The 23063-nt window shown below is 43.2% G+C and overlaps 1 protein-coding gene across 4 annotated transcripts in view; it reads right to left on the bottom strand.

Moving 5' to 3' along the window:
- Positions 1–187: 187 nt before the first annotated feature.
- The window catches only part of LOC130200445 (protein PHTF2-like), a 29252-nt gene continuing 6376 nt past the window's right edge, over positions 188–23063 (bottom strand). For 2 of the 4 annotated variants that reach the window (XM_056424744.1, XM_056424745.1), the window contains 20 exons: positions 20352–20432; positions 14511–14567; positions 14161–14172; positions 11311–11380; positions 10829–10987; positions 9508–9673; positions 7313–7474; positions 6240–6468; positions 6008–6154; positions 5732–5888; positions 5544–5614; positions 5297–5425; positions 5122–5207; positions 4038–4230; positions 3789–3920; positions 3341–3427; positions 2793–2948; positions 2629–2724; positions 2395–2520; positions 188–2211 (listed from right to left, as the gene is read on the bottom strand). In XM_056424744.1, coding sequence (XP_056280719.1) covers positions 2191–2211; positions 2395–2520; positions 2629–2724; positions 2793–2948; positions 3341–3427; positions 3789–3920; positions 4038–4230; positions 5122–5207; positions 5297–5425; positions 5544–5614; positions 5732–5888; positions 6008–6154; positions 6240–6468; positions 7313–7474; positions 9508–9673; positions 10829–10987; positions 11311–11380; positions 14161–14172; positions 14511–14567; positions 20352–20396 — 2301 coding nt within the window. In that variant the 5' untranslated portion in view covers positions 20397–20432 and the 3' untranslated portion in view covers positions 188–2190. The remainder of the gene's footprint in view (positions 2212–2394; positions 2521–2628; positions 2725–2792; positions 2949–3340; positions 3428–3788; positions 3921–4037; positions 4231–5121; positions 5208–5296; positions 5426–5543; positions 5615–5731; positions 5889–6007; positions 6155–6239; positions 6469–7312; positions 7475–9507; positions 9674–10828; positions 10988–11310; positions 11381–14160; positions 14173–14510; positions 14568–20351; positions 20433–23063) is intronic. The other 2 variants (XM_056424746.1, XM_056424747.1) reach the window with 2 other exon arrangements.

Here is a 23063-nt window from a genome sequence, read left to right as displayed (position 1 = left end):
AATTCATATTATATATATATGAATTTAAGTAGATAATTTATATATAATACATATACACACAATATATATATATTTATAAAATACAATATATATATTATATTAGATATTTATATATTACATTTATATCTAAAGATAATATATTCATCAGTCTTCTAGAATACTGAAAGACAACAAAAGAATCAGTCAGTCAACATCCATTTATTTTATTTTTTATTATAAAATGTCGACCTTGTGGACAAACCAGTTCACAACAAAAAAAAGTAGACTCTGAAAACAGAATCTCAACCTAAGAGTCCTTTACTAGATTCATCGTGTACGCATGCGCCGTACAGTACATCCCGCCTCTGCGGTCCAACGAGAAAACAACCTGCACAGATGAAAAGGGACGGAACAAAGAGCACAACGCAGAGGAGAAAACAATACAACTTAAAATGTATTTCCAAAGGAAAACAAACATATTTTAAAGCATAATGCTGCAAATACATTCACCGTTTTCTTCCAGCAGAGACAAACACAAACTAGAGTAAAACAAGCACTTTGGTCTTCTCCCTCAAACACGACGATGACAGCATTTTTATGAATGAAGTCAGTTTCAGCAAAATGCCAACTCGTGAACGAAAGCATGTCAATCACATTTAAGATAATATCTGTTATGAAGACGTCATGTACCACGAGGTACTTCAGAGTGACGTGAAATGTCAACGTTTTCATAAATTCTGCACACGTCACGCCGGTGAGGCGCACACAGAATAAATCCTGACATTGAGACGAGATGTATATTATGTATATTCTTCCAAGTTGAATCGGGTTGTAAAGTGTTTCTCTTCAATCGCCTTCAGAGTTAAACTGCAGTGTTCAGAAACACGTGGCGGCGAGGAGGCTGACGCCCTTTGCGCATGCGCACCAATTTCCAGCGAGCTCAAGTTCTGCGTCCCGTCCACTGAGTTTAGAAACTGGATTTGAGATTGAAGAAATGTCCGAAGTCAGACATTTTATTGACCTCTGGTGAGAAACTACATTTGAGCCTTCAACGATTCAAAAATAAATCCTCCTTTTTCAGCAATATTAAATGTTTCTTAATTTAAGAATGTGGAGTTGGATTCTGTGTGGGTCATTTACCTCGGCTACTCTCAGCCTGAGGACACGTGACAGCGTACATGTGTTATTAGAAATACTATCAAATCCATTGATACGGGTCGTGACATTGCACTCACTAAAATAATAATATGAAAGGTCTTAACATAAATATAGGTTTCTGTTGATGTCACTTATTGTTTGTCATTTCCATGAACTGGATGATTGTTTCTGTGCGTTGCTGATGTCATGTGACCTCCAGTGACAACCAAACCCGGAAACAATGTTCTCAGGTAAGTCAGCAAATTAAAAACGTTGAATACAGAACGTATTAAAATAGACATTGAAATAACGTCGATTAACTGAAGTAACAGGTATTTTTGGGAGCTGCCAACAATAGGGAATATATGTTATTTGTGAAATCTCAGGAATCACAGCAGATGTGACTTTAATGTTCGTGGACCGGTGCTTTCAACAAAGCAGTTTGAGATAATAAAGTATCGTTGTGATTGTTTTGAGGATTTGCTCTGTGTGCATCTGAAGATTATTTGTATTATTTATTCAGATTGAATAATTAAGTTGTAAATCAACTAGCGACTCATCTTCCATCAAATTTCTTTTTCGTCAGAAAGAAAACCGTCAGAGTAACAACGTGTGTATTCTTAAAATAGGTTTCAAGGTTGTAACAGTTTGAAATTCTGTTTTAAAACGAACTCAACATAAATAATAACTTTAAGTTGAAGCAACTAAAACACAAAAACTTACAATAACATGAAGCTCGATACTTTGCCTTTTAAATATGCGAATGAGCTGAAATGAAAACTGAACTGTTCAAACATCACATAAAAAAGAAACGTATGCTAATTATAATAATACTAACACTTTTTGTAGACAGGTAAAATATAGCATTGTTTGTGCCATACAATTCAAATAAACCCCAAGTAGAAAACACTGAGTGGGTAAATAAATAGTTTTTGAATTGCACGAAGTGAAGGTGAAAACACTCCGATGTGTCGAGACGCTCCGTCTCTCAGTCGGTCGGCCGTGAAGTCAGTCAGACGAGCGTCCAGTGAGTCGGTCCGGGAGTGAAGGCCGACGCTCGCTCTCCGTTCACTGTCACGATTTAATCTTCCACAGCTGTGAACGGGAAGTAAGACAGAAACGGGATTAATACGGCTGAAGGAAAGCACAAAAGCAAAATGACGCTCCAGAGCTCAGGAAAAAAAGTCAAACTAATATATGATGGGATGAAGCGTTCCCAGTCTCCACACCACGAGCTTCCAGTGCTGCTTTCTGGTCTCCCAACACACACACACACACCTTCAGGTTAAATCCTAGCAGGTCGGATATGACTCCCGACACGGCGGACAGGATGACCACCTGGGTGATGTTGTAGAGCAGCGGGTTCATGGTCAGACCGTACAGCCTGAAAGGAGCATCCAGCTCCTGGGGAGGGGAATAAACGCGTTAAGATTATACGCCACGTATAAAAGTTCACTTGGTGCAGGTTTCACCGCAGAAAGAGAATTCTGCCGTAAATAAAAAATGCGTTACCTTGAGTAGTTTGGTCGCCAGTTTTAAGACGTTGTTGACCAGCGTCAGATCCTCCTTCTTATTTGGCTTCTTCTCCATCTTCAGGTACAGGTTGATCTGTGGGACACGCAGCGGGTCAGCGGCGCCGCCCGAGGGTGTGGCGGTGCGCGCCGAGCGGGCCTCACCTGTTCCGTGAGCAGGATGGAGGTGTTGCTGTACTTCTTGCTGGTCTCGGCGCCCAGAGTGACGAAGCGGAGCAGGAACAGAGACAGGCTGGAGCACCAGATCACCAGCTCCCAGTTGTAGTGACACTCCAGGAACGTGTCGTGGATGTGGAGCAGCTGGAAGGAGAGAGGCCAGCTCATCATCGCTCTGGGAACACGGCTTATTTGGGATAATAATTCAGAGGTTTTTTTAGGCTTCTGATGAATTTAAAGCCACGATGAGTAGGATAAAAAAAAAAACATCTGATGGTGGTGAACTCCAGTGGTAGGATTAAAGAGATTACGGTTGAAAAAAGATCTTACACACTAAAAAGTTTGGCATCGTCAAAGGAAATACAAAGAAACGCTTGAATCTAGACGACTAATTACTGAACACCACTAAAGACTGACTGAGGTCACACGACGTCGTAATCCATGTTACCCGTCATCCAGGTATCCCAAAGATAACCATTTAAATTCGACACTCGGACCCCAAAGCGTTACCGTTTTGCCGATTGGCTCACGAGTACCTGGGCACAGCAGATGAAGACGACGGACAGCGTGAGGAGGAAGGCAGACGACACGATCACATCCACGGAGCGCTGAGGACCCCGTCTCTGCAAACGCAACAGCACAGTTCATCCATGTAAATATATATATATATATTTATATAAAAATATATATATAAATAAATGTACATATATAAAATAAATGTATATATATATATAAATAAATGTATATATAAATAAATGTATATATATAAATGTGTATATATATAAATAAATGTATATGTATATATATATATATTTCATTCACCGCAGCCATGAATAGCAAACGCTCAAATTAACAGATGTATAAATATAAGTTTTTTAAATGACAACCAGGTTTATCAGTTGGCACATTCACTCGTTTTGTTATTTAGCCTCAGTGAAAAGTGAGCGTCTGAGGGCGTGTCTGTAAAGGTCGTGGGGGCGGGACCTTGAGGTAGGAGCGTAGCGACAGCCACATCTTGATGTTCTGAACTTTCTTCAGTCTGAAATGGGGGACTTCAGACTTCCTGGCCCTGCGGCCTGAAGTCAGGTGACCAAACAGCTTGGCAAACAGGAGCCTCTGAAACAGACGTGAAGGATGATGAGACCGGAGCGTTCGCGCCGAAGCGTCGACCACGCGGCCGGCGGAGAAGAGCTCGAGCAGCTCCACCTGTCAAAAAATAGTTCCTCTTCTCACCTGTTTGTAGGTCCTCTCCGCGACACTGAGCAGGAAGAAGAAGAGCCATATGAGGCAAACGCGGACCAGGAAGCTGAGCGTTACCATGGTGATGACCAAGGCGTCTGATCCGGTCCCGCCTCCCAGCACCACAGACAGCAGCTCATTGGCTGAGAGCGTGGTCAGCTGATCAAAGTCACTGTACTGAGCCAGCCTGCAGGAGGACAAGTAAACATTTCAATATTTGTACTTTTATAACCATTAGAAGGCATGTTTCCCCCACTACAGACAGTCCGTCTACTACCACAGACATATTTTATGTTTTACTTATCAAGTCAAACATTATGAAATAGTTTATTAATAAATATTTCTCCAGCTCAATGTTTTCACTCTTTTAGAAGTTTAAACCACATGCCTTGAATCCCCAAAACTCAATATATGTAATAAGGCATGTTATATATATGTAATAAGGCATGTTATATATATATGTAATAAGGCATGTTATATATATATATGTAATAAGGCATGTTATATATATATTTAATAAGGCATGTTATATATATATATTTAATAAGGCATGTTATATACATATTTAATAAGGCATGTTATATATATGTAATAAGGCATGTTATATATATATGTAATAAGGCATGTTATATATATATGTAATAAGGCATGTTATATATATATAATAAGGCATGTTATATATGTAATAAGGCATGTTATATATGTAATAAGGCATGTTATATATATGTAATAAGGCATGTTATATATATGTAATAAGGCATGTTATATATATTTAATAAGGCATGTTATATATATGTAATAAGGCATGTTATATATATGTAATAAGGCATGTTATATATATGTAATAAGGCATGTTATATATATGTAATAAGGCATGTTATATATATATATATTTAATAAGGCATGTTATATATATATGTAATAAGGCATGTTATATATATATATTTAATAAGGCATGTTATATACATATTTAATAAGGCATGTTATATATATATTTAATAAGGCATGTTATATATATATGTAATAAGGCATGTTATATATATATATTTAATAAGGCATGTTAAGCCAGCAGCAGTACCTGTACACAAACGGTGTGAGGCCGAGCGTCACTGAAACCAGGTTCCCAAAGACCTGGTAACCAATACCAGGGTTGTAGAGATTCACCTGGAGGAGGAGGAGGAGACAGCGGGTTGACTTTGTGCACGAACATTAATGGACGTCATTCTCTGAGCACCAAGAGGATCGCCACTCACTCGTTTCATGATCATCCCGCTGATCTCCAGAACGGACATGTCGGCCTTCTTGCACTCGTTGCCCTCCCACACGATGGCGCTCACCCTCTCCAGACCGGGACTGGAGCTGTGCAGCCAGGGAGCTTGACCCTGAGGGCAACACAGTTCAAGACCAGTTCGGATTTTAAAATCACATTCATATCTAGAAGTGAATCGGAACGATGGAGCGCCGGGCGAGCCACGCGTCTGATGGCGAGGCCTCACGGACCTGATGGAAAGGGTCGTCTCTATATTCCTTTTTAGCCGCCGGGCAGACGGGCGTCCCTCCTCCTTCGCCCTCTGAAAAGAAAAGCAGTCGCAGTATTAATGACCCTACCACCCCTAAAGATGGTCTGTGATGAGTCATCAAACACCATTTAATGCTTCTTTAGACACCCCATCGTCTCGTCTTCAGACCTGTCTCGGACGTGCAGGACGACCTGCACTCGGCACAGTGCAGGAAGTCTTCCCACAGCAGGTCCTCCGGCTCAGACTCGTGGCGAGTGCTCTCCGAGTCCTGAGTCCTCAGACTGGAACATCTGGAGCTGCAGCTGGTGCCAGACTTGGGAACTTCCTGTCAGACAGCAGGGAGGACCGTCACGAGACAATCTGCCTTCGTGCCGTCTCCGTTTCCCCGGTATGAATCGATCGAACGTTCGTGAAGCCAACGCGCCGCCTTGCGTGTGCGTTTACCTCCACCGCAAAGTGCTTCTTGTGGTGGTGAGTATTCTTCCGGTGTCTGAGCGTCGAGTCGCTGTTCATTCTCTCGACTCCCCTGCGGAGGGCGCTGTAGGACGCCTCGGGGTCCTCCTCGCTGGACGCCTCGTCCGACGCCGGCTCCTAGAAGACACAATCCCCCGCGTCAGCCACGGACACGGTGCTGCGGGGCCGCCGCCGCCGGACGGTACTCGTGCTCCCGGATCACCTTGGCGACGCTGGCGAGCAGCAGCCCCGTGCCGACGGGGGGGTGAGCGTGCGCGGGCTCGACGGGAGCGTTCCAGCGCGCCTCGTCGGCCCCGGTCGGCACATCGCACCGCGGCTCGGGGAGCTGGAGCCCCTCCTCGCTGCTGCGGTTCGTCACGCGGCCGTCCAGCGAGACGTAGCCGTTGTCCGTCTCGGTCGACTTGTCGATCGACAGTTTGGACTTCTTAGATCTGGAGGAGGAGGAGAGGGAGGAGGACGAAACAGCCAGAAGGAGAAAGCGATAGAAAAAGACAGACGTGTACAGATGGATAGAGACGGATGTCAGATAATCGAGAGATGAAGAAACCGAACGGGGGGCGATTTATGCTCCGAGGTGTTCCACACTGGCGTTGAAAGCTGGTCAAAGTAGAAACTCGGGGAGGGAAGCGGCCGTCTGAGACGGTTGAGGTCAAATTGAAGTTACGGGTTTCTCGATGTTTAGGAGAAAGTTAAAAAAACGGAGTTTGAGAAACTCGGGTGATTTTTGGTGGATTTATTTCCCCGGCAAAGATCCGCGCCCCGTGTTTCTTTATCGCACGGCGTCGTCGGCTCGTCATGCTCATCGACGCCGGCTGCACGGCCTCTTCCTCCTCACTCAACGACAGGAGAGTGTCTTCATCGTTACATTTTGGTGCCTCGGGGGTTCGTAGTTGTGCAGACAATGTCGCGTATCAACATCGAATGGGATTTATTCAACCCATGGGAAATTGGGCTATTTTATTTGGAGGGTGAACGTCAACGCCGAGGTGAGGAAGACGCGTTGCAGCCGACGAAGCTCAGGTAAGGTCTGACTGGAGCCCGGGGTTCAGTTCTTAGTATTTCAGTTCAGAAATAATGATATCAAGAATATGTGTGTAACCAGGAAGATTAAAAGACTAAATGTAATTTGATTACATTTATGCATGTTACCAACAACAATTACATTATTCTAACTATAATTGACAAACGATAACACTTTGAACCTGGCGAACTGAACCCCAGACACATCTTTGTATATCATCTCGTTTTAGGAAGATGAGAAACGAAAATACACACCCAGCTTTACAGATATCATGCCAGAAATCTTGGAAGAGAGTGCCCAGGCTGTATGTGCCGCTGGCTGAGTGGGAGTGTGGCGCCCCCTCCTGTGTGTTATCGGTAGTGCTAGACCCGTCGCCTTCCCTATGCACCTCCATCTGAGATGCCTTCCTCAACTTCCTTCAGTTTGAAAAGAATAGAGAGTGGAGAGAGACTTAAAGAGGAGACTGGAAGCTACAGCGGCGTGGCCACCGGGAACCTGATCATGATGTTAGCAGTAATAAATACTTCGACTTGGAGAGAAGCGATACAGTGCCATGTCGCCAAAAGCAAAACTACTGGGGCTCCAAACTCAGGCGCCCGCCAGACGGCGATGGTTAAAAAGCCAATTCGATCTCTTTTAGGTTGTTATTCTGCAAAAGTAGATTTTTCAATACAAAACTGAACTTGTGGGACAAGAGCTTTCTAATATCTTGATCTCTTATAAATGTGATTAAAAACGTATTTATATGGAAGATGTATGTGGTAGTATGTGTGTATGCATATGTATGTATGTGTGTGTATGTATGTGTGTATGCATATGTATGTATGTGTGTATGTCTATATATATATATATATAGTTTTTGATTTTGTTTGTTGTTTTTTTCTTTATTTTATATAAATTTTCTGATTTATTTTGATTTTAATTTAGGATAGGAATTTATAAGCATTTTTTGGTTCTACCTATACATTTTCACACTTTATCTTTTGTATATTATATAGAATAGTATTGTATTTGATTGACTGAAAAAATAAAAATAATAAAAAATAATATCACGAGGACACGCTCCGAGATGACATGTACAACCTGTATGCATACAAAACAAATTTTTATTTTTAAAAAGGGCGTTGAACATTTTATCGAGGTAAAAAAGGGACAAAGCCAAAAGCCTTTTTTTGGGTTATATCTACTTTTGCAGTATATTTACGTAAAAGTTAAGTTTAGCTCCTCAAAAAGTTGGCAGAGGAGAATTGTTGACAATATTTGTTGGTTTGAGACGTTTGAGACTGTATGCACCTTCGGACCTGGAGGCCGACCTCTCGTCTATCTGTGAGATAACATGTCTTTGAGACCAGGACGAGGAAGAGAGAAAGACAGATATAGAGAAATGTACAGAGGAACAGAATCTCGTGTCATTATAATTTGACCCTTTTGTCTTCTTTCCTGAATAAAAGAGACCCAGGATGTACTCATTGAAGGAGCAACACTATTGTTACCACGCTGCCTACAAACTCTTTCCAAATCTGTGGCATGGTCCAATTTTCTTCCCAAGTCTGAAAATTGTCTTGAATAACTGAACCAGAAACGATCTGTGAACCACTGCAAGTCTAAAAACTACAAAAACACACCAAGTAAGGCAAGATACTTTCTACTTCCACACACAGCAAATCTCATTCGTCTTCCACCAGTGTCGTTATATTTGTCACGGAGAGATTCCGAGGCTGGCAAGCATGTGATCTAAAGATAAAACAATGACTTAAAGGACGGTCCTGACTCTGGCCGAGATGCAAAAGATCCTTTAACCCTCCTGTTACCTTTAGGGTCAATTTGACCCCATTCAATGTTTAACGTCGGTGTTCTTTGGGGTCAATTTGACCCCAGGCTGTTTTTCACTGTGTCAAACATATAAGAAATGTCAACTTTTTTATATATTTAAAGGGCTATTTAGGTAGTCAACAAACAAACATAAAGTACCTCACACATAAACTTGGGAAACAATATTAATTCTAATAATGTTCTGGAGGTTTTAATTGCTGGGGTCAAATTGACCCCGAGGGTAAAATATGTCAGTAAATGTGAAGGTAACAGGAGGGTTAAAAGAACAGAATAATTTATAAAGATTAAATGGATAAAAAGTTGGAACGCTGAAGACAGAAACTCTCCGTGATAAATATGCTTAGATTCAGCTTCATTCGTTTGTGAAAGAAGCCGACTGAGAACTCGTCAGGAAGCAACCGGCGAGAGACACGGCATCAAAAGACGGATTCATTAGTTTGTTTCCACAACTCCCCGATGGCTCGCCCTCGCCCAGCGTCCCCATCGTCTTTATCTCCTCCAGCGTTTCCCTCGCTCGATCTCTACTTCTTCTCCTCTCTCCACCTCCGTCCCCTTTAGCGTCGCTCTCCCTCCTCCTGCTGAACAGCGCTCCCTCTTCTCCTCCCCCGGAGCTCACCTGCGTCTCTTGGCCCCGCTGCTGGAGACCAGCTTCGGGGTCCGGGTGGAGACGATCTGACAGTGGACGGTGCCGAGCAGCAGCATGAGCCACACGGCTCCGAACACCTCGGTGGTCGGTATCCCGTGAGGCTGAGGGATGCTCGCGTACAGGGCTGCTGCTGCAACTGCACGATGGGAAGACGGCGGCCGCGACATTACAAACGGGGAAATCCAACGGCGGTGTAAATGTTAACAGGAAAGGAAGCAATAAACTATATCATTTAGCTGTGTCAGTCACAGCGGTCACTAAACTCACTTTTATTTATCAAATTAATTGAAAATTGAATAGAAAATATAGTCAAGACATTGACAAGGTTAGAAATAATGATTAATATTTGAAGTATTCATTTTGTTCTTCAAACTTCAAGCTCAAAGGAAGGCCAGTTGTATAGCTTATATCACCAGCATAACTGTTTTCAGCTGTGCTAACATAATTGCACAAGGGTTTTCTAATCAGATATTAGTCTTCTAAGGCGATTAGCAAACACAATGTACCATTAGAACACTGGAGTGATAGTTGATGGAAATGGGCCTCTATACACCTCTGGAGATATTTCATTAGAAACCAGACGTTTCCACCTAGAAGAGTCATTTACCACATTAACAATGTATAGAGTGTATTTTTGATTAATGTTATCTTTATTGAAAAAACAGTGCTTTTCTTTGAAAAATAAAGACATTTCTAAGTGACCCCAAACTTTTGAACGGTAGTGTATATGCGATGCCCATATGACGACGATACTTATATGCAGAGACGGTCACGGTGCGAGAGATCCAGATACTTTTCTAAGATGTTTGCGGAGACCAAAAAAAGGGGTAGAAATGTAGTAAATGTTGGACTTGTTGGACTAAAAGACGCCTCCTCGCCTGCTGGGTCTTGGGTTGGTGCGTCTGCCCGTTTTGTATATCTGTCCTCTGGTGGCCAGAATTAATGTGATGAAACTGGTAATAAATCAAAAGGTGTGTGAGTGTTATGTGGCGGAGAGAGAGAGACAGAGAGAAAAATAAAAGTCTGTTTGGTCTATAAAGGGCATCGATGTGTCGGTGGTGTTAAACACTTGGTGGAATACAATTGTATTTACAGTGTTTTTGCAGGTGTGCGAGCGTAACCCGGGGACACACCATGCTTTCAAGATAGTGTTCATACGGCGTGTGAATTCTGAGAAAAACTGCAGATAAGAAACAAAAAACAACGGCCTAATCCCTCCCACTAGGTTGTGGGGAAGGTGCAAACACTCACACACACACACACACACGGACACACACACATGGACACACACCTTGCAGCAGATAGAGAACCAGCAGCAAGAGGAAAATGGTTCTGGAGGTAACCTGGATCCACCATCGATAAAAGAACGGGAAGAAGACGACTCTGACGATGCCCTTCCGGGTCAGGGACGTCCACGGACTCTCCGGTTTGGCCTTCGCAAACGCAGAACCTTCAGAGGAAGAACATCGGAGACACACGCTTAGTTTTAACGAGAAGAACTAATCAAGCCGAAAGCTCATCGCCAGTTATTTTCCCCTCCATCCCCCTCTTTAATGTTATCCTCTCTCCTCCTTTTTTATGATCGCTTCTGTTATCCCGTGTGATGGAATAACAATGGAGGACACATTTTACGGATTCAATGAATAATTGAAATTGTGACGCGTGTGAGACGGAGGTCGGCACGGTAACGTCGGCCTCTCCTTCAGCGTTGGAGATCTAATCTGGTCATCGTAATGAAAAGGAAGTTTGCACACAGACATGTTTTCTTCTCACCTCGAACCAAATCCACGTCGATGAGGTCCGGCTTGACGTGTCCCGTCTTCTTCGGCTTGTTCCTGAAGCCCTGCAGGGGGAGACAGAGACACGCGGTCAACGCCAGACCAGGAAGGAGAGAAATACATTATTAATACACACAGGAACGCAACTACAGGAGGCTTCTCATGCACGTTATGCCTTCATGAAACACACACACACACCATTAGTGTTTAAGGAGGCACACCGTGCATCGAGGCTCACGCAGCTAATGGCTCTATTCTCCATCTCGCTGAACTCACTGCATCTAGACGCCCGTCTACTCCATTTAACGCAGCGGGATCTGGAGACCAGTTCTTACGCATGAAGGCAGCGAGTCGGGCTACATGTGGAGTCTCTTTCTACTTTGCATTGGTTACCAAATACAGGACAAAAGAAGAAAAACATCCCTAAAGACCTCTCAGCTGCATCTTATCAAAACGCGTGTCATTCATCTCGGTGAGGTTTGCCGTTCTAGCGTTAAAGTTGGTGCTTTGTGCAGTTTATGGAAAGGGGTTTGTTTCAGTCATATTAAACCAGACTGTGAAATATCACACAATTTGGTCCACTTGGATCGGACTGGCTCGAGCTAATATTTACACGCAGGCCAATCAGGCTTTGTGTTATCAGTGCATTGATACAGAGGCTCGATTGGGGTCCTTATCGTTAAAGAGCACAACCATCAGGCTACTATGCAATGCGTGTGTGTGTGTGTGTGTGTGTGTGCCAATGCAGAGCTAAGAGCCGATCAATAGCTTCCTCTTGGCAGTAGATTTACCGCAGTATTGCAGTCCTTCGGAAACATCGCGCCCGGCCACGGCTCTTATCTCTGTGATACTCTCTTATCTATATAAGCTAGTTTCTCCTTCAGCTCCACGCTGCAGCGTGGATGAGTCATTCATTTAGAAGAAGAGTGTGGGATTCCGCTCCTTTGCCGTTTACAATCCGTATTAAACGCCGCTCGTCATGTTAATTTTTTTATGAACGCTTATTATTTTGTGGAAACGGCACATATTTAAAATGTATTTTAACGCAAACACAAACCCAGCAGGATATATTTTAGTTGCGTTTGTACCAGCAGGTGGCGACTGGTTTCTCAGCAGAGCTGAACACTTAGAAAAGGTCTGAATTATATCGAGTGTTACACCTGCTTTAGACCAAAGGTTGAATAAAATAATGATTTAATAAGATATATAACATTTTATCGTCTTATTTGTTTATGAAAAGTTAAGGTAAGCAGGGAAAGGAAACTATTTCAGTTCTCGTGCTTTGCTATAAAACTGTCGTGTGTTATGCTTTTTAGGAATCTACACGGCACAATAAAGACACAAAGGAGGAACCGCTTCCGCCACAAGATTAAAAGTAGAATTGGTTATCTACTTTTTTTTTTATGAGGCTATAAACATTACAATAAACAGTTCACAAGGGTGAAGGGCCGACACATTGCGTATCCATCCTTTGTAAAGACAAATGCTGCGCTGTCTGCGGCCGATACGATCTCTGGGAAAGCAATTACTCGACAGGCGAAGAACCGAGGTCGCAGCGCGGTGTTTTATGCGCGTGTGTGCGTGTGCGTGTGTGTGTCTCTGGACTTTAAGCTCAATAAAGAGAGCGTCTCTCAACGCCGGTTACAGGACAAGAGGGACAGTAGGAAGGAAAGAGAAGGTCGAGGGACAGAAGGAGCTCCTCAGAGGCTAAATACGTCTTTATTCTTTCAAAACAAGTAGACTAAATTAATTCCTGCCCTGAAGATACTTCCGTATCCCAATTTGGTAATGTTGGTTGAAAGAATCCGAGAAGGGAAGGACTTAAAAGGTAAAATCGTGAGATGTCACAGCAGAGAGATGGAGAAGCTCCAATTCCCACAGTTCTTGCTTCAAGCCGTGCACACACACAGAAACAACACCGACCCTTTAACCCCAATTTAAACCCACAAGGTCACATCATAGGTTGACCAATTCATGTCAAAGTGACGCAGAGACTTTTGTTTTCCCGTTTCTATGACAGTTTGGAATATAATAGCGCAGAAAATTGCACCAAAAACATCATGCAGTGACAGCTAATTAACACGATCAATTTCCTTATTTTTATTCTCTCCCTTGTCCTTTAATGCCTATCAATCGTAACTCTTCGCCATATATTTTTTTGTATTGTTATATTCCCGAATTGGGTAGATAATTCATATATGCCTTGTTGTGTATGCGTTGCTATATTTTGACGATACATTATATTGGTATGTGATAATGTAGGATTCAACAGATTAAAATATGATAATCAAACCAGGAAAATCAAATGTCCGCTAAATAGAAGCTGAATTTGTTACGTCTGTTCCTGGAGGAAATGCAGCTATATATATATATAATATAAAATATAATATATATATAAATATAAATAATCATTAAACTACAGTTTAGTCTTACATCAATTATTAATCTGAGCTGACCTTTTCAGTCAGAGTTGTTGCAGTTCTTCCCACACTAAACCTGTCTAAGAGTTGAAGAAGACCAATGTGTTGGTGCCACCCTGATCACATGACTCATGCCAACCCGGCTGTGTGTTCACACCGCGAGCGACTCTGGAGGCCGCCGCGGCCCAGTTCCAGTCCGGCTGCAGCTGAACTTGGAAAAAGTCAACGAGTTCTTCCTACAGCCGACCACGAAGCGGTGTCGCTGCGGTGTGAATGCAGCGCGGGGTAAATAAAAACACACAAGGACTCTGACACAGCAACTGAAATGAGCAAACCAACCAATCACAGTCTAGTTGGCTACGGCGTGGGAAGCAGATGTGCACTGGGGGACAACAAGAGGGAGGTCCTCCCCGCTGAATACTCACCAGAGAAATAAACTGTGGAGAGAGAAGGAGGAAAAGACGGATGCAGGAAGAGGGGATGGAGATGAAGAGAGGGGAGACGGGCACGTGACGCCCAGCCGGGAGGGCAGAGAGGAAAGAGTTAGAAGAAAACATTGGAAAAGAACTGACAGCATGGTTAGAGGCAGCAGAGATAATAACATGAAGAGGAGGAAAATCAAAGAGCAACTTGAAAAACAGGGAACCAGAAGATAGAGAGGATGAGGAGAGACGAGTAGAAGACGCAGAGCACAGAAAGAAAAACAGGAAAATGACAAAGGAAGACAAAAGAAGTCAAACAACAGAAACACGGAGAGACAATGAAACAGTCGCACCTTTATTTCCCGCTGCTCCACGGACTTCTCCCATATCTGTTGGTCATAGGCGCCAATCTGGAAAAACAAACGGGATCAATTATTAAAAGGTGACTTGCGGAGAGAAGAAGGTTTTAGTTTCCGGATGCTTTGCACACTCTCGTAGAAAGAGGAATAATAACGACCCGAACGACAATGAAGGTTCTTGGACGCGCCCCACAACGGATTTTTCAATATTGTGATGAGTCTGCAAAAACAGATAATTATGGTGGGCGTTTTGTTTGAGTTCAGGGTTTTAAAGCTCTTGCTTCACAACCGGAGCGATCGTGATCTCATGGAACGAGCTGGATATTTACAACCGTGTCATTACACGATTGGCGATGAATCATTTCACCGCAAATTAGGATTTGAAATTGATAAAACAATTTAATTTTGACAATGAAAAACAGTGATTAACCCCTTAAACCCATAATACACGACTTAAGTAGCTTCTTTTTTGTAAACAAAAAAACTTTGACATTCTGTAAGAACTCGTTATAAACCGTCATTGAAACTACATTTACAATCTTTACTGGTAAATATTGAGCCTGTGACTCAATTTTATGGCATCAAAGGGATCATTTTATACACATCTTCCTAAAATGCTTTTCCGAGTGCGTGTTCAGCATTACTTTTTATATTATTCAGGCTGTTTTTAGCATCTTTGAAGAGAGTAGAGTTGAAAAGGTGAACATAGTTGAGCACTAAACCACACCTGCTGAATCGATCAAAACAATATTCTACAGAAACCATGTACTATGGAAGAAAAGAAAAAGAAACCTCTACTTATGATCTTGTGCTAAATGTATCAAAGTGTCTCTTAAAAGGCATGCATGCAGCACCACCTGTCGCAGAGATCAAAAGACATGCAGTGTGTGTGTGTGTGTGTGTGTGCGGATGAGGTTAGTGGAGTGGTTAACACACACACACTCATGTAGCTGTATGACTAAGAGGTTCGTCAGTGGGCCTCTGAGCCGTGATCGTGGGGACAAGTTTGGTTGTTTTTTCGTTCAGATATCCAAAACAAACGCGCTCCGAGGTCAAACCGTGCCAATTCACACCGGCGGGTTTTTAAATCCACACGGCGACGATTAGCAGAGGATTTTGAAAGAGGAAAAACAGAGAGCTGGGAGGCAAAAGTCACAAATTGTTTGCTTTTCATTTCTCATACGGTGCTTTTTATAGACTTAAGAGGATCAGTCAATTTGACCCCAGACTGTTTTTCACTGTGTCAAACATATAAGAAATATCAACTTTTTTTATATATTTAAAGGGCTATTTAGGTAGTCAACAAACAAACATAAAGTACCTCACACTTAAACTTGGGAAACAATATTAATTCTAATAATTTTCTGGAGGTTTTAATTGCTGGGGTCAAATTGACCCCGAGGGTAAAATATGTTAGTAAATGTAAAGGTAACAGGAGGGTTAAAAGGATATCAATCTTTCAAAGCTTTCCTTTTAATTTTTTAAATACTGATGGCTGCTGCAGGTCACCCCATCACACACACACACACACACACAATGACTGCTTTACAAAGTCTTCTGAGAACGTTGCACATAAAGATTAAACTTGTTTCGTCTGTCCAACGCGATCATGTGCCGTGTTTATTTCAGCCCGTCTGAGAAAACCAAAACATTCACAGTTAAACAGGGACTGTTGATAATAACTTTTAAGAGTGAAAGTTCAGTCTTGACCTTGAAAGCGGTCTCGACAAAGTCTCACAACTTTCACACTAAACTCTTCGGCCCGCCGAGCGTCCACGAGGACGGTTTAACATCGGCCCCAACGTGAAACAATTATTTTTTAAAGTAACATTTCTCCTTTTCATCTTTAGCAAAGCAGCTGCCTATTGGACATGATGAAATTAAAAGCTATGGAACTATTAAACCTGCATTTTGTTTGTATTTTCTTTTTTTACATTTATGATGGATGTGGACTCGGAGGCTCCACCAGTTGGGGATCGTGTGATATTCTCAGCGCCGGGTAGCTTTCTGTCCGACTGATTAACCGTGCGTCATTAGGGCTGCCATCCGATTTTCCACATCATTAAACTTAGTAAAAAACTGTTCGATGTTCGAGTGTAAGCGGAGAATGGCCAGAGGGCAAACGTGAGCAGCCTACGCAGCAGAAAGATAAAGAAGAGGAGGAGGAGGAGGAGGGCAGGTACGGAAAGAGGAGTCATTCCCTCGTTACGTCACATGATGCGTTAACGGAGATCTGACCGAGTGGCATTAGCGGCACTGCAGATCCTCTTATCCCCCCCCCCCCACACACACACCTACCTACCTCTTCCCAAATAAAATGGTTCTTACACAACAAAACATTTAAATTACAGTTTTTCCATTTCCCTCTTCATATCGTCTTTTAATGACGTAACAAATATAAAAGAATAATAATTAATCCTTTATTGATCCCACAGTGGGGAAATTCTTCTCTTCATTTGACCCATCCGTAGTTATTAAGGAGCAGCGGGGAAAATATAGATGCAGATATAATAATCTAAATCAAAAAGATGGCTTTAGTGACCGACAGGAGAGAAATATTCTTGGCCAAAGAGCAAACTGATTTCACTGAGAGAGAGAGAAACAAATTAAACTTCTGCCATTTGATAAACAAATCAAGTGCAGGGAGCGCTGCAGAAGGAAAGACGACGAGGCCAAGTGTGTTGCTGCGGCAGCGCTGGGTCACCATGACGACGGCTGCAGGAGTGATTTTGAGAGAGTGAGAGAATATGCCGGCGAAGCAACAGAGTTATGTAAGCACTGCCTCTGCAATGGAGGGGTGTCTCTCTGAGAGAGATGTGGTTTGAAGACAACGTCGTCATTTAAACTGTTTGCGGTTTTAACATTTTGGAACCTGTGGTCCTCTACACTGGGGACCAGGCTGTGATGGGAAATCGCTCACCTCATCAGTTCAGGTGTGCCGAGCTTTGACACCAAGACGCCAGCCGTAGAAACACTGCTAGTGTGTGTGTACAAGGACACTTTTAGAGAGGTGTGCAAACGGCTGGAATATTTTCAAAGACGAACTGAATGAAACAAAAAAACAAAAATTTTACAGAACAAAATCCTGACACTACTGATTATTGTCATTATGGCTCATGGGACTCTTCTTTCCAACTGTGGGTGTATTGTCCAGATTGACATATTTTGGGGTGAGACAAAGACATCTTTTGATCCAATAATAAAATGGCATTTTATAAATAAACATGAAGCTGCGTGACTAATGTCCTCCGTGTATAAATTCATTTCATCTTCACGCTGAGCCCCGACGCCCACAGATCTCAAGGATATGAATTATATTGCGCGCGTCGTATAAAAATAAAGGCTTTACCACAGGAATAGAATATAAGCAGATTTATTTAAGCGCAACGTTTTAAGCTGAAATATATCACCGACATGCCAACAAGAAGCTGGCAACGCGTGTCAGACATTTAAAAACGCAAACGAGCACGTCTGTCGGGTGCTGGAAGCGAGGAAGACTGCAAGGCACTGTGGTGGGAAGAGAAGCTCCACACACAGAACAGAGTCTATATGCGGCTGCAGAGATAGTGCAGTCAGAAATACACCGAGTCATGAGGCGCACCGTGAGGAGGCTGAGGAGAAGAGGATGGGAGGTTCAGTGTCTCAGTCCTGGTAGGAAATCAGGACTTTCTGCAATGTCTTCAGGTCAGTAGGACCCGAGGTCTCATTCCAGCGAGTCGCCTTTCTGACACTCGACCACACTTCTATTTTCACACATTTGTTCAGATACTTCTCCGGGATTTGAGTCCAAATGCTGTGATTTTTGTTTTTTGTTTCCCAGATACAGTCGAGGATGAAGTGTCGACTCCTTCTTGGAATTCTAAATTCTCCTTGAACAAAAAAAACGAATGAGCAGTTGAGGGTTTGGAGACGAAAACAAATTAAAAACAAATGAGGAGACGGAGGCCGACCCATTGCGTCTCACTCCGAGCGGCGTCCTGATCACAGCTGCGCCGCTCATACGAGTAGCTGAGGCTACGCGACACAACAGGTTATTTTCCACCATGCGAGGCCCGGCAGAAAATATGCACACCTAAATACTCTCCTGAGGGCAGCGTTTGTTTACTTGGCAAGATTTCAGGTGTTTGCTTAAGACCAAACCCGACTGCCTCCTGCTCCCTCTTGAATGTTTGGCACGAACTGGAGCATTTTTAGAGCTGAAATGAACCCGTCGTTACCCGCCAAGGCTCCACTGCCTGCAGGTTTTTTTTTTAAATCATCCGGTTAATAATAATTAATATAGAAAAGGTCTTTGAATCATGTGATCGCCCCGCCCTGGGGACGAACCACAAAAGACGAGAGAAGCCCCGGTTATGCCGTCGAGCAGAGCCGGTGCATTCATCTTCTTTACGTTCAGAAAGCTGTAAATGATAACGTTGCTCTAAAAAGGAGACGTCAGAGATAAAGACGCCCTGAGGACAGTCAGACAGGTGTGATTCACGCCTTCGAAAGAGTTTCACTCAGTCGTGACTCAGCGGCGGCGCGTCTCTGTCCAGACAAGCTCAACTAGAGCAAGCGAGAGAACACACACACACACACACACACAGTTCATCTTAAACAAATAAGAGTAAACATTGATTTTCCGTTTCAGCTGTAATTAAAGACTTGATACCTAAATTAAATGTTCCCTGGAATTAAATGTCGGACATATTTAAGAACCAAAGAAAAGTAAACGCTGAGAAAACCCGCTATTATAATTGACAATCGGTGTCTCAAGCAGACGCCGCGTTTAACCGCCGAGACCTTTAATTAAAGGCCGAAACGCCTCGTGCGAGTCATCTGCAGCGTGATCCGATTGCAGTGAAAGCTTACGTTGGCGTCCACGTCCGCCAGGTGCGAGCGAGAGATCAAAGGCCGACGGGTTGCGATGACACGACAGACGGAGTGTAAGCCGAGCGCCGCGGGGGCTGGAGTCCAGCAGAGGATCTGATATCGGAGACCACGGAACAAGAAGACACACAACACCGGCCGGGTTTCACGCTGTGCCGACCGGCCCCGAAGAGGCCGGTGCCAAAACGCCGAGCGTCCAAAAGAGTCGACGCTCAAACCTAAAGACGTTTCACTTTTTTTTTAAACTCTATATCTTCAATTGCTGTGTAAATGAAAAAATTACAAAATGTCCAGCTATGCCGGCTTGGTGTTTGTCGGTCTGCCTCGAGAAAAAATAAATTGCGGGAGCAAAATGCCAAAGACGTCTTTCGAGGTCATTTAGAAACGGCTTTGTGAGAACATAGTTTGTCCCTCGGAGCGCGTTAGACCTGTTCAACGTTCCTCTCAGGAGACCTCGTGGATGGCCTTCTTTAAAAAGAACAAAATGTTAGAAATTCTTCTGAAAGAATCTTCATTGATGTTCGGCGTTGGTGTTTATGGTCTCATCGGGCAATGAGCAAAAGGGTTTTGTCTCGTACTTTTAATATTACATAAAACAGTAGGCCCTTCTAAAATAGTAACACACCCTATTCATACTGCATCATGCGATTTAAAAATACTCACGTAGGCTATCTGACCGTTATAAAATCATTTTGACAACTCGTGGCCACTTCAGCTGTAAGTTTACATCATGCACATTAAGACCACTAAGCCAAATCAAATGTAAGGATCTTTTAGCAGGGACGGCTTTTTTAAAATGTAATCAAACTGCAGCATCCGATGTGGAGCCGGCTCCCTCGCCGAGAGGCAGCGAGCCGAACGCCCGGAGAGAACACACGGTGCAAAAACACAACCGCCAACGACATAACATCAGCTTAGACAAACGCAAAGCCAGCGTGCCGATGCAAAGAATGTACAGCGTCTTACCTTTTTCTGGTACCACACCACGGCATCTTTTACTTTGGAAGCCATTTACATTTCCCTTCTCCCCGTCTAGGGCATCTTAGACTGAAACAAACAACACGGAGAGAGAGAGAGAGAGAGAGAGCAGTGTGAGTAATGAGGAGAGCGAGAGGAGCTCAGTGGGGTAAGAGGGCCGTCCTGCAACCGCAGGGTTGTGTGATCCCCCTCTTCCCCCCCCGTTGCAAGTCGAAGTGTCCTTGAGCAAAGGCACTGACCCCCCCCCAGCTGCTTCAGGCTTCACCGCAGCCTGCTCCTGCTATAATAAGGGGATGGGTTAAATGCAGAGAACTAATTTCCCCTTGGGGATTAATAAAAGTGTATATTCTAGCTGGTAGGAAGGTGTGTCCTGTCCAGACAACTGATGAATAGCAAGTGGATGAAGTCAAATAAGTATGTAATAAATTAAATACAATAAATATACCATAAAATAAAAAAATACCATCTGCACTACGAAAAATATATATCTTTGGCCAAAACCTCCCAGCTTTTCCATCATTTTCTACTCCCTCCATCCACTGAAGAAGATCATGAAATGGGATGAAGATAAAAAGAAAAGAAAGCTCGTTATGCAAGCATCACATAGACAGGTGCTATATCACGCGTTTGATTAGACGAGTGGGTTATTCCTTTATGCTTTTTTATGGTCTATACACACGAGAGGATAATTCATGCTTGACCGCCGCCACAATAAACCTGACATTACATTCAAATCCTTGATTGTTGATATCTGGGTCACTGCTGGGAGGCTCCCATGACAGAGCCAGCATGCATCCAGGACGCTGTGCAGAGAGTACATGAGGCCTGCAGTGCGTCTCCAGTAAGACGTCTTTGAAACAGGATCTCATGGTGATGCGAGCTGGTTTGTTGTAGTTGTGAAAAATAAAAATAAAAAGGACCCGGAGCACACAAAGTTCACTGGATCCACTTTAACAAACCAGAGCTTCAAACAAATTGTATTTGACAAATAGGATTCATTTAGCTCATGGTATATGTTGACAACAGCAAACTCACAATGCTCAAATAGGTTCTAGGAGGAAGAGGAAGACGAGGAGAATGGTGAAAACATGGAGGCTTTGAGGTTCGCCTCTTTTCCCCGTTCTCTCTTCCTTCCTCTTCTCACGCTTTGTTGTACAAGTGCGAAGTGTTATCCTGCAGCACGAGTGGGAGATATATGGAGGACAGCAGCAGCTGACCGTTATCAGGAAATAATAATAATACTCAACCCAATGAAATAACAAGTTGACATTTTCCTGTTTTTTTCCGTCGAGCTTTCCTCTCAAAGTTTGCACCTTAAAGAGAAAAGACGTCCTGCTTTGCATGTGAAGACGTGTTTGTGCTGCCGGCCTCAGTCTGCAGGGAAGTCAACGTTACCGTCTCCAGTGGCTCATGAGTCATCCTCTGATTCTTAATATGTATGCGTTTGCAAGTACTGGTGAGATGTTATTTTAAAGGAAACCATTGCCGAGTTCATTTTGTGGCCATGTGCGGTCTGCGATGCAGTTTACTTTGAAACGTGTGAGGGGTCACACTGCTGGACTGTTTAGTCGGCTCCACAGATTATCTGCAACACTTTGTGTTTATACGTGCGATAAAGAAGAGCGTCGCCGCAAGGGTGTCGCAATCCTCGGGTTGGAAGCCGCAATGCGAGCGAGCCCGAGCTCAGTGGGTCAAGAATGTGAGAATGCGAAAGCTCAAAAGCAGGAAGGGGAAGAGAAAACTAAATCCGGCCCAGAGCCCAGCGTCAGAGGTTTCGACGTCAGAAGCCTGCCAGTCGTATAAAAACACAGCCAGACGGCAAACCCCGAGCCGACTGAGGACCAGAGCTGCACGGAAACCTGATCTTATATCCTTGAATGCTGCATGCTCAGGGCTGCAGAGATGGGAATGCAATGTGTGTGTGTATGCATGCGTGCCTCTGTGTGTGTGTGTGTGCACTTTTGCCCATAAAGGCCAGAGACATTTTTAGCAACAGGAAGAGTGCATCTTGCTTGTCGTCTATGATTATGATAATCACCCTTTCCTCTGTAATTCACGACTGAGCCACAATATTCCTGACACAGTACGCACTTGTTTTTTTTGGTGCTTTTACTCAAAAGGCATATTTAGTTCAACTTAACAGGGGGAAGGAGGTTTTTTTAACTTTATTGGACAGAAAGAGAGGAAGAAGGATGTCTGTAAAGACCAGACACCATTTGGCGGGTGAGCAAGCAAGAACCGTCTCCTGTTCTCATAAACCCAGGAGACGGAGAGCGTTACCTCTCAGTCACACTCGAGTAACCCAGATGTCCCACATTCACATACAATGTGCATTTCATAGGACAAGTGCCTCGTGTTGGCTAGCTTACATATGCACGACAAAAGCTTAAAGCTTCGCATTTTTAGGAAGGAAAATAAAAAGTCAGATTGACGGAATAGTCCTTTGTTTTACCGCAGCAGCAATTATCTTCATTAAAGAGGCAAAGTACTTTATAAGAGGATATAATAATAACTTTATTTATATAGCACCTTTAAAAACAATGTTTACAAAGTGCTCCACAGAGAATCAAAGCAAAACAAGTGGAATAGCAAGAAACCAATATTACATTTAAAAGTATATTTTCAAATAATAAAAATTAATTAAAAACAGACAACTAAATTAGGGGAACCAAAGTTCTGCATAAAAAGACTAGATCACTT

This window comes from Pseudoliparis swirei, chromosome 10 (assembly GCF_029220125.1).
Source record: "Pseudoliparis swirei isolate HS2019 ecotype Mariana Trench chromosome 10, NWPU_hadal_v1, whole genome shotgun sequence".
Classification (NCBI taxonomy): Eukaryota; Metazoa; Chordata; class Actinopteri; order Perciformes; family Liparidae; genus Pseudoliparis; species Pseudoliparis swirei.
The sequence above is the reverse complement of the archived record's forward strand: the minus strand, read 5'-3'. Positions and strand labels throughout refer to the sequence as shown.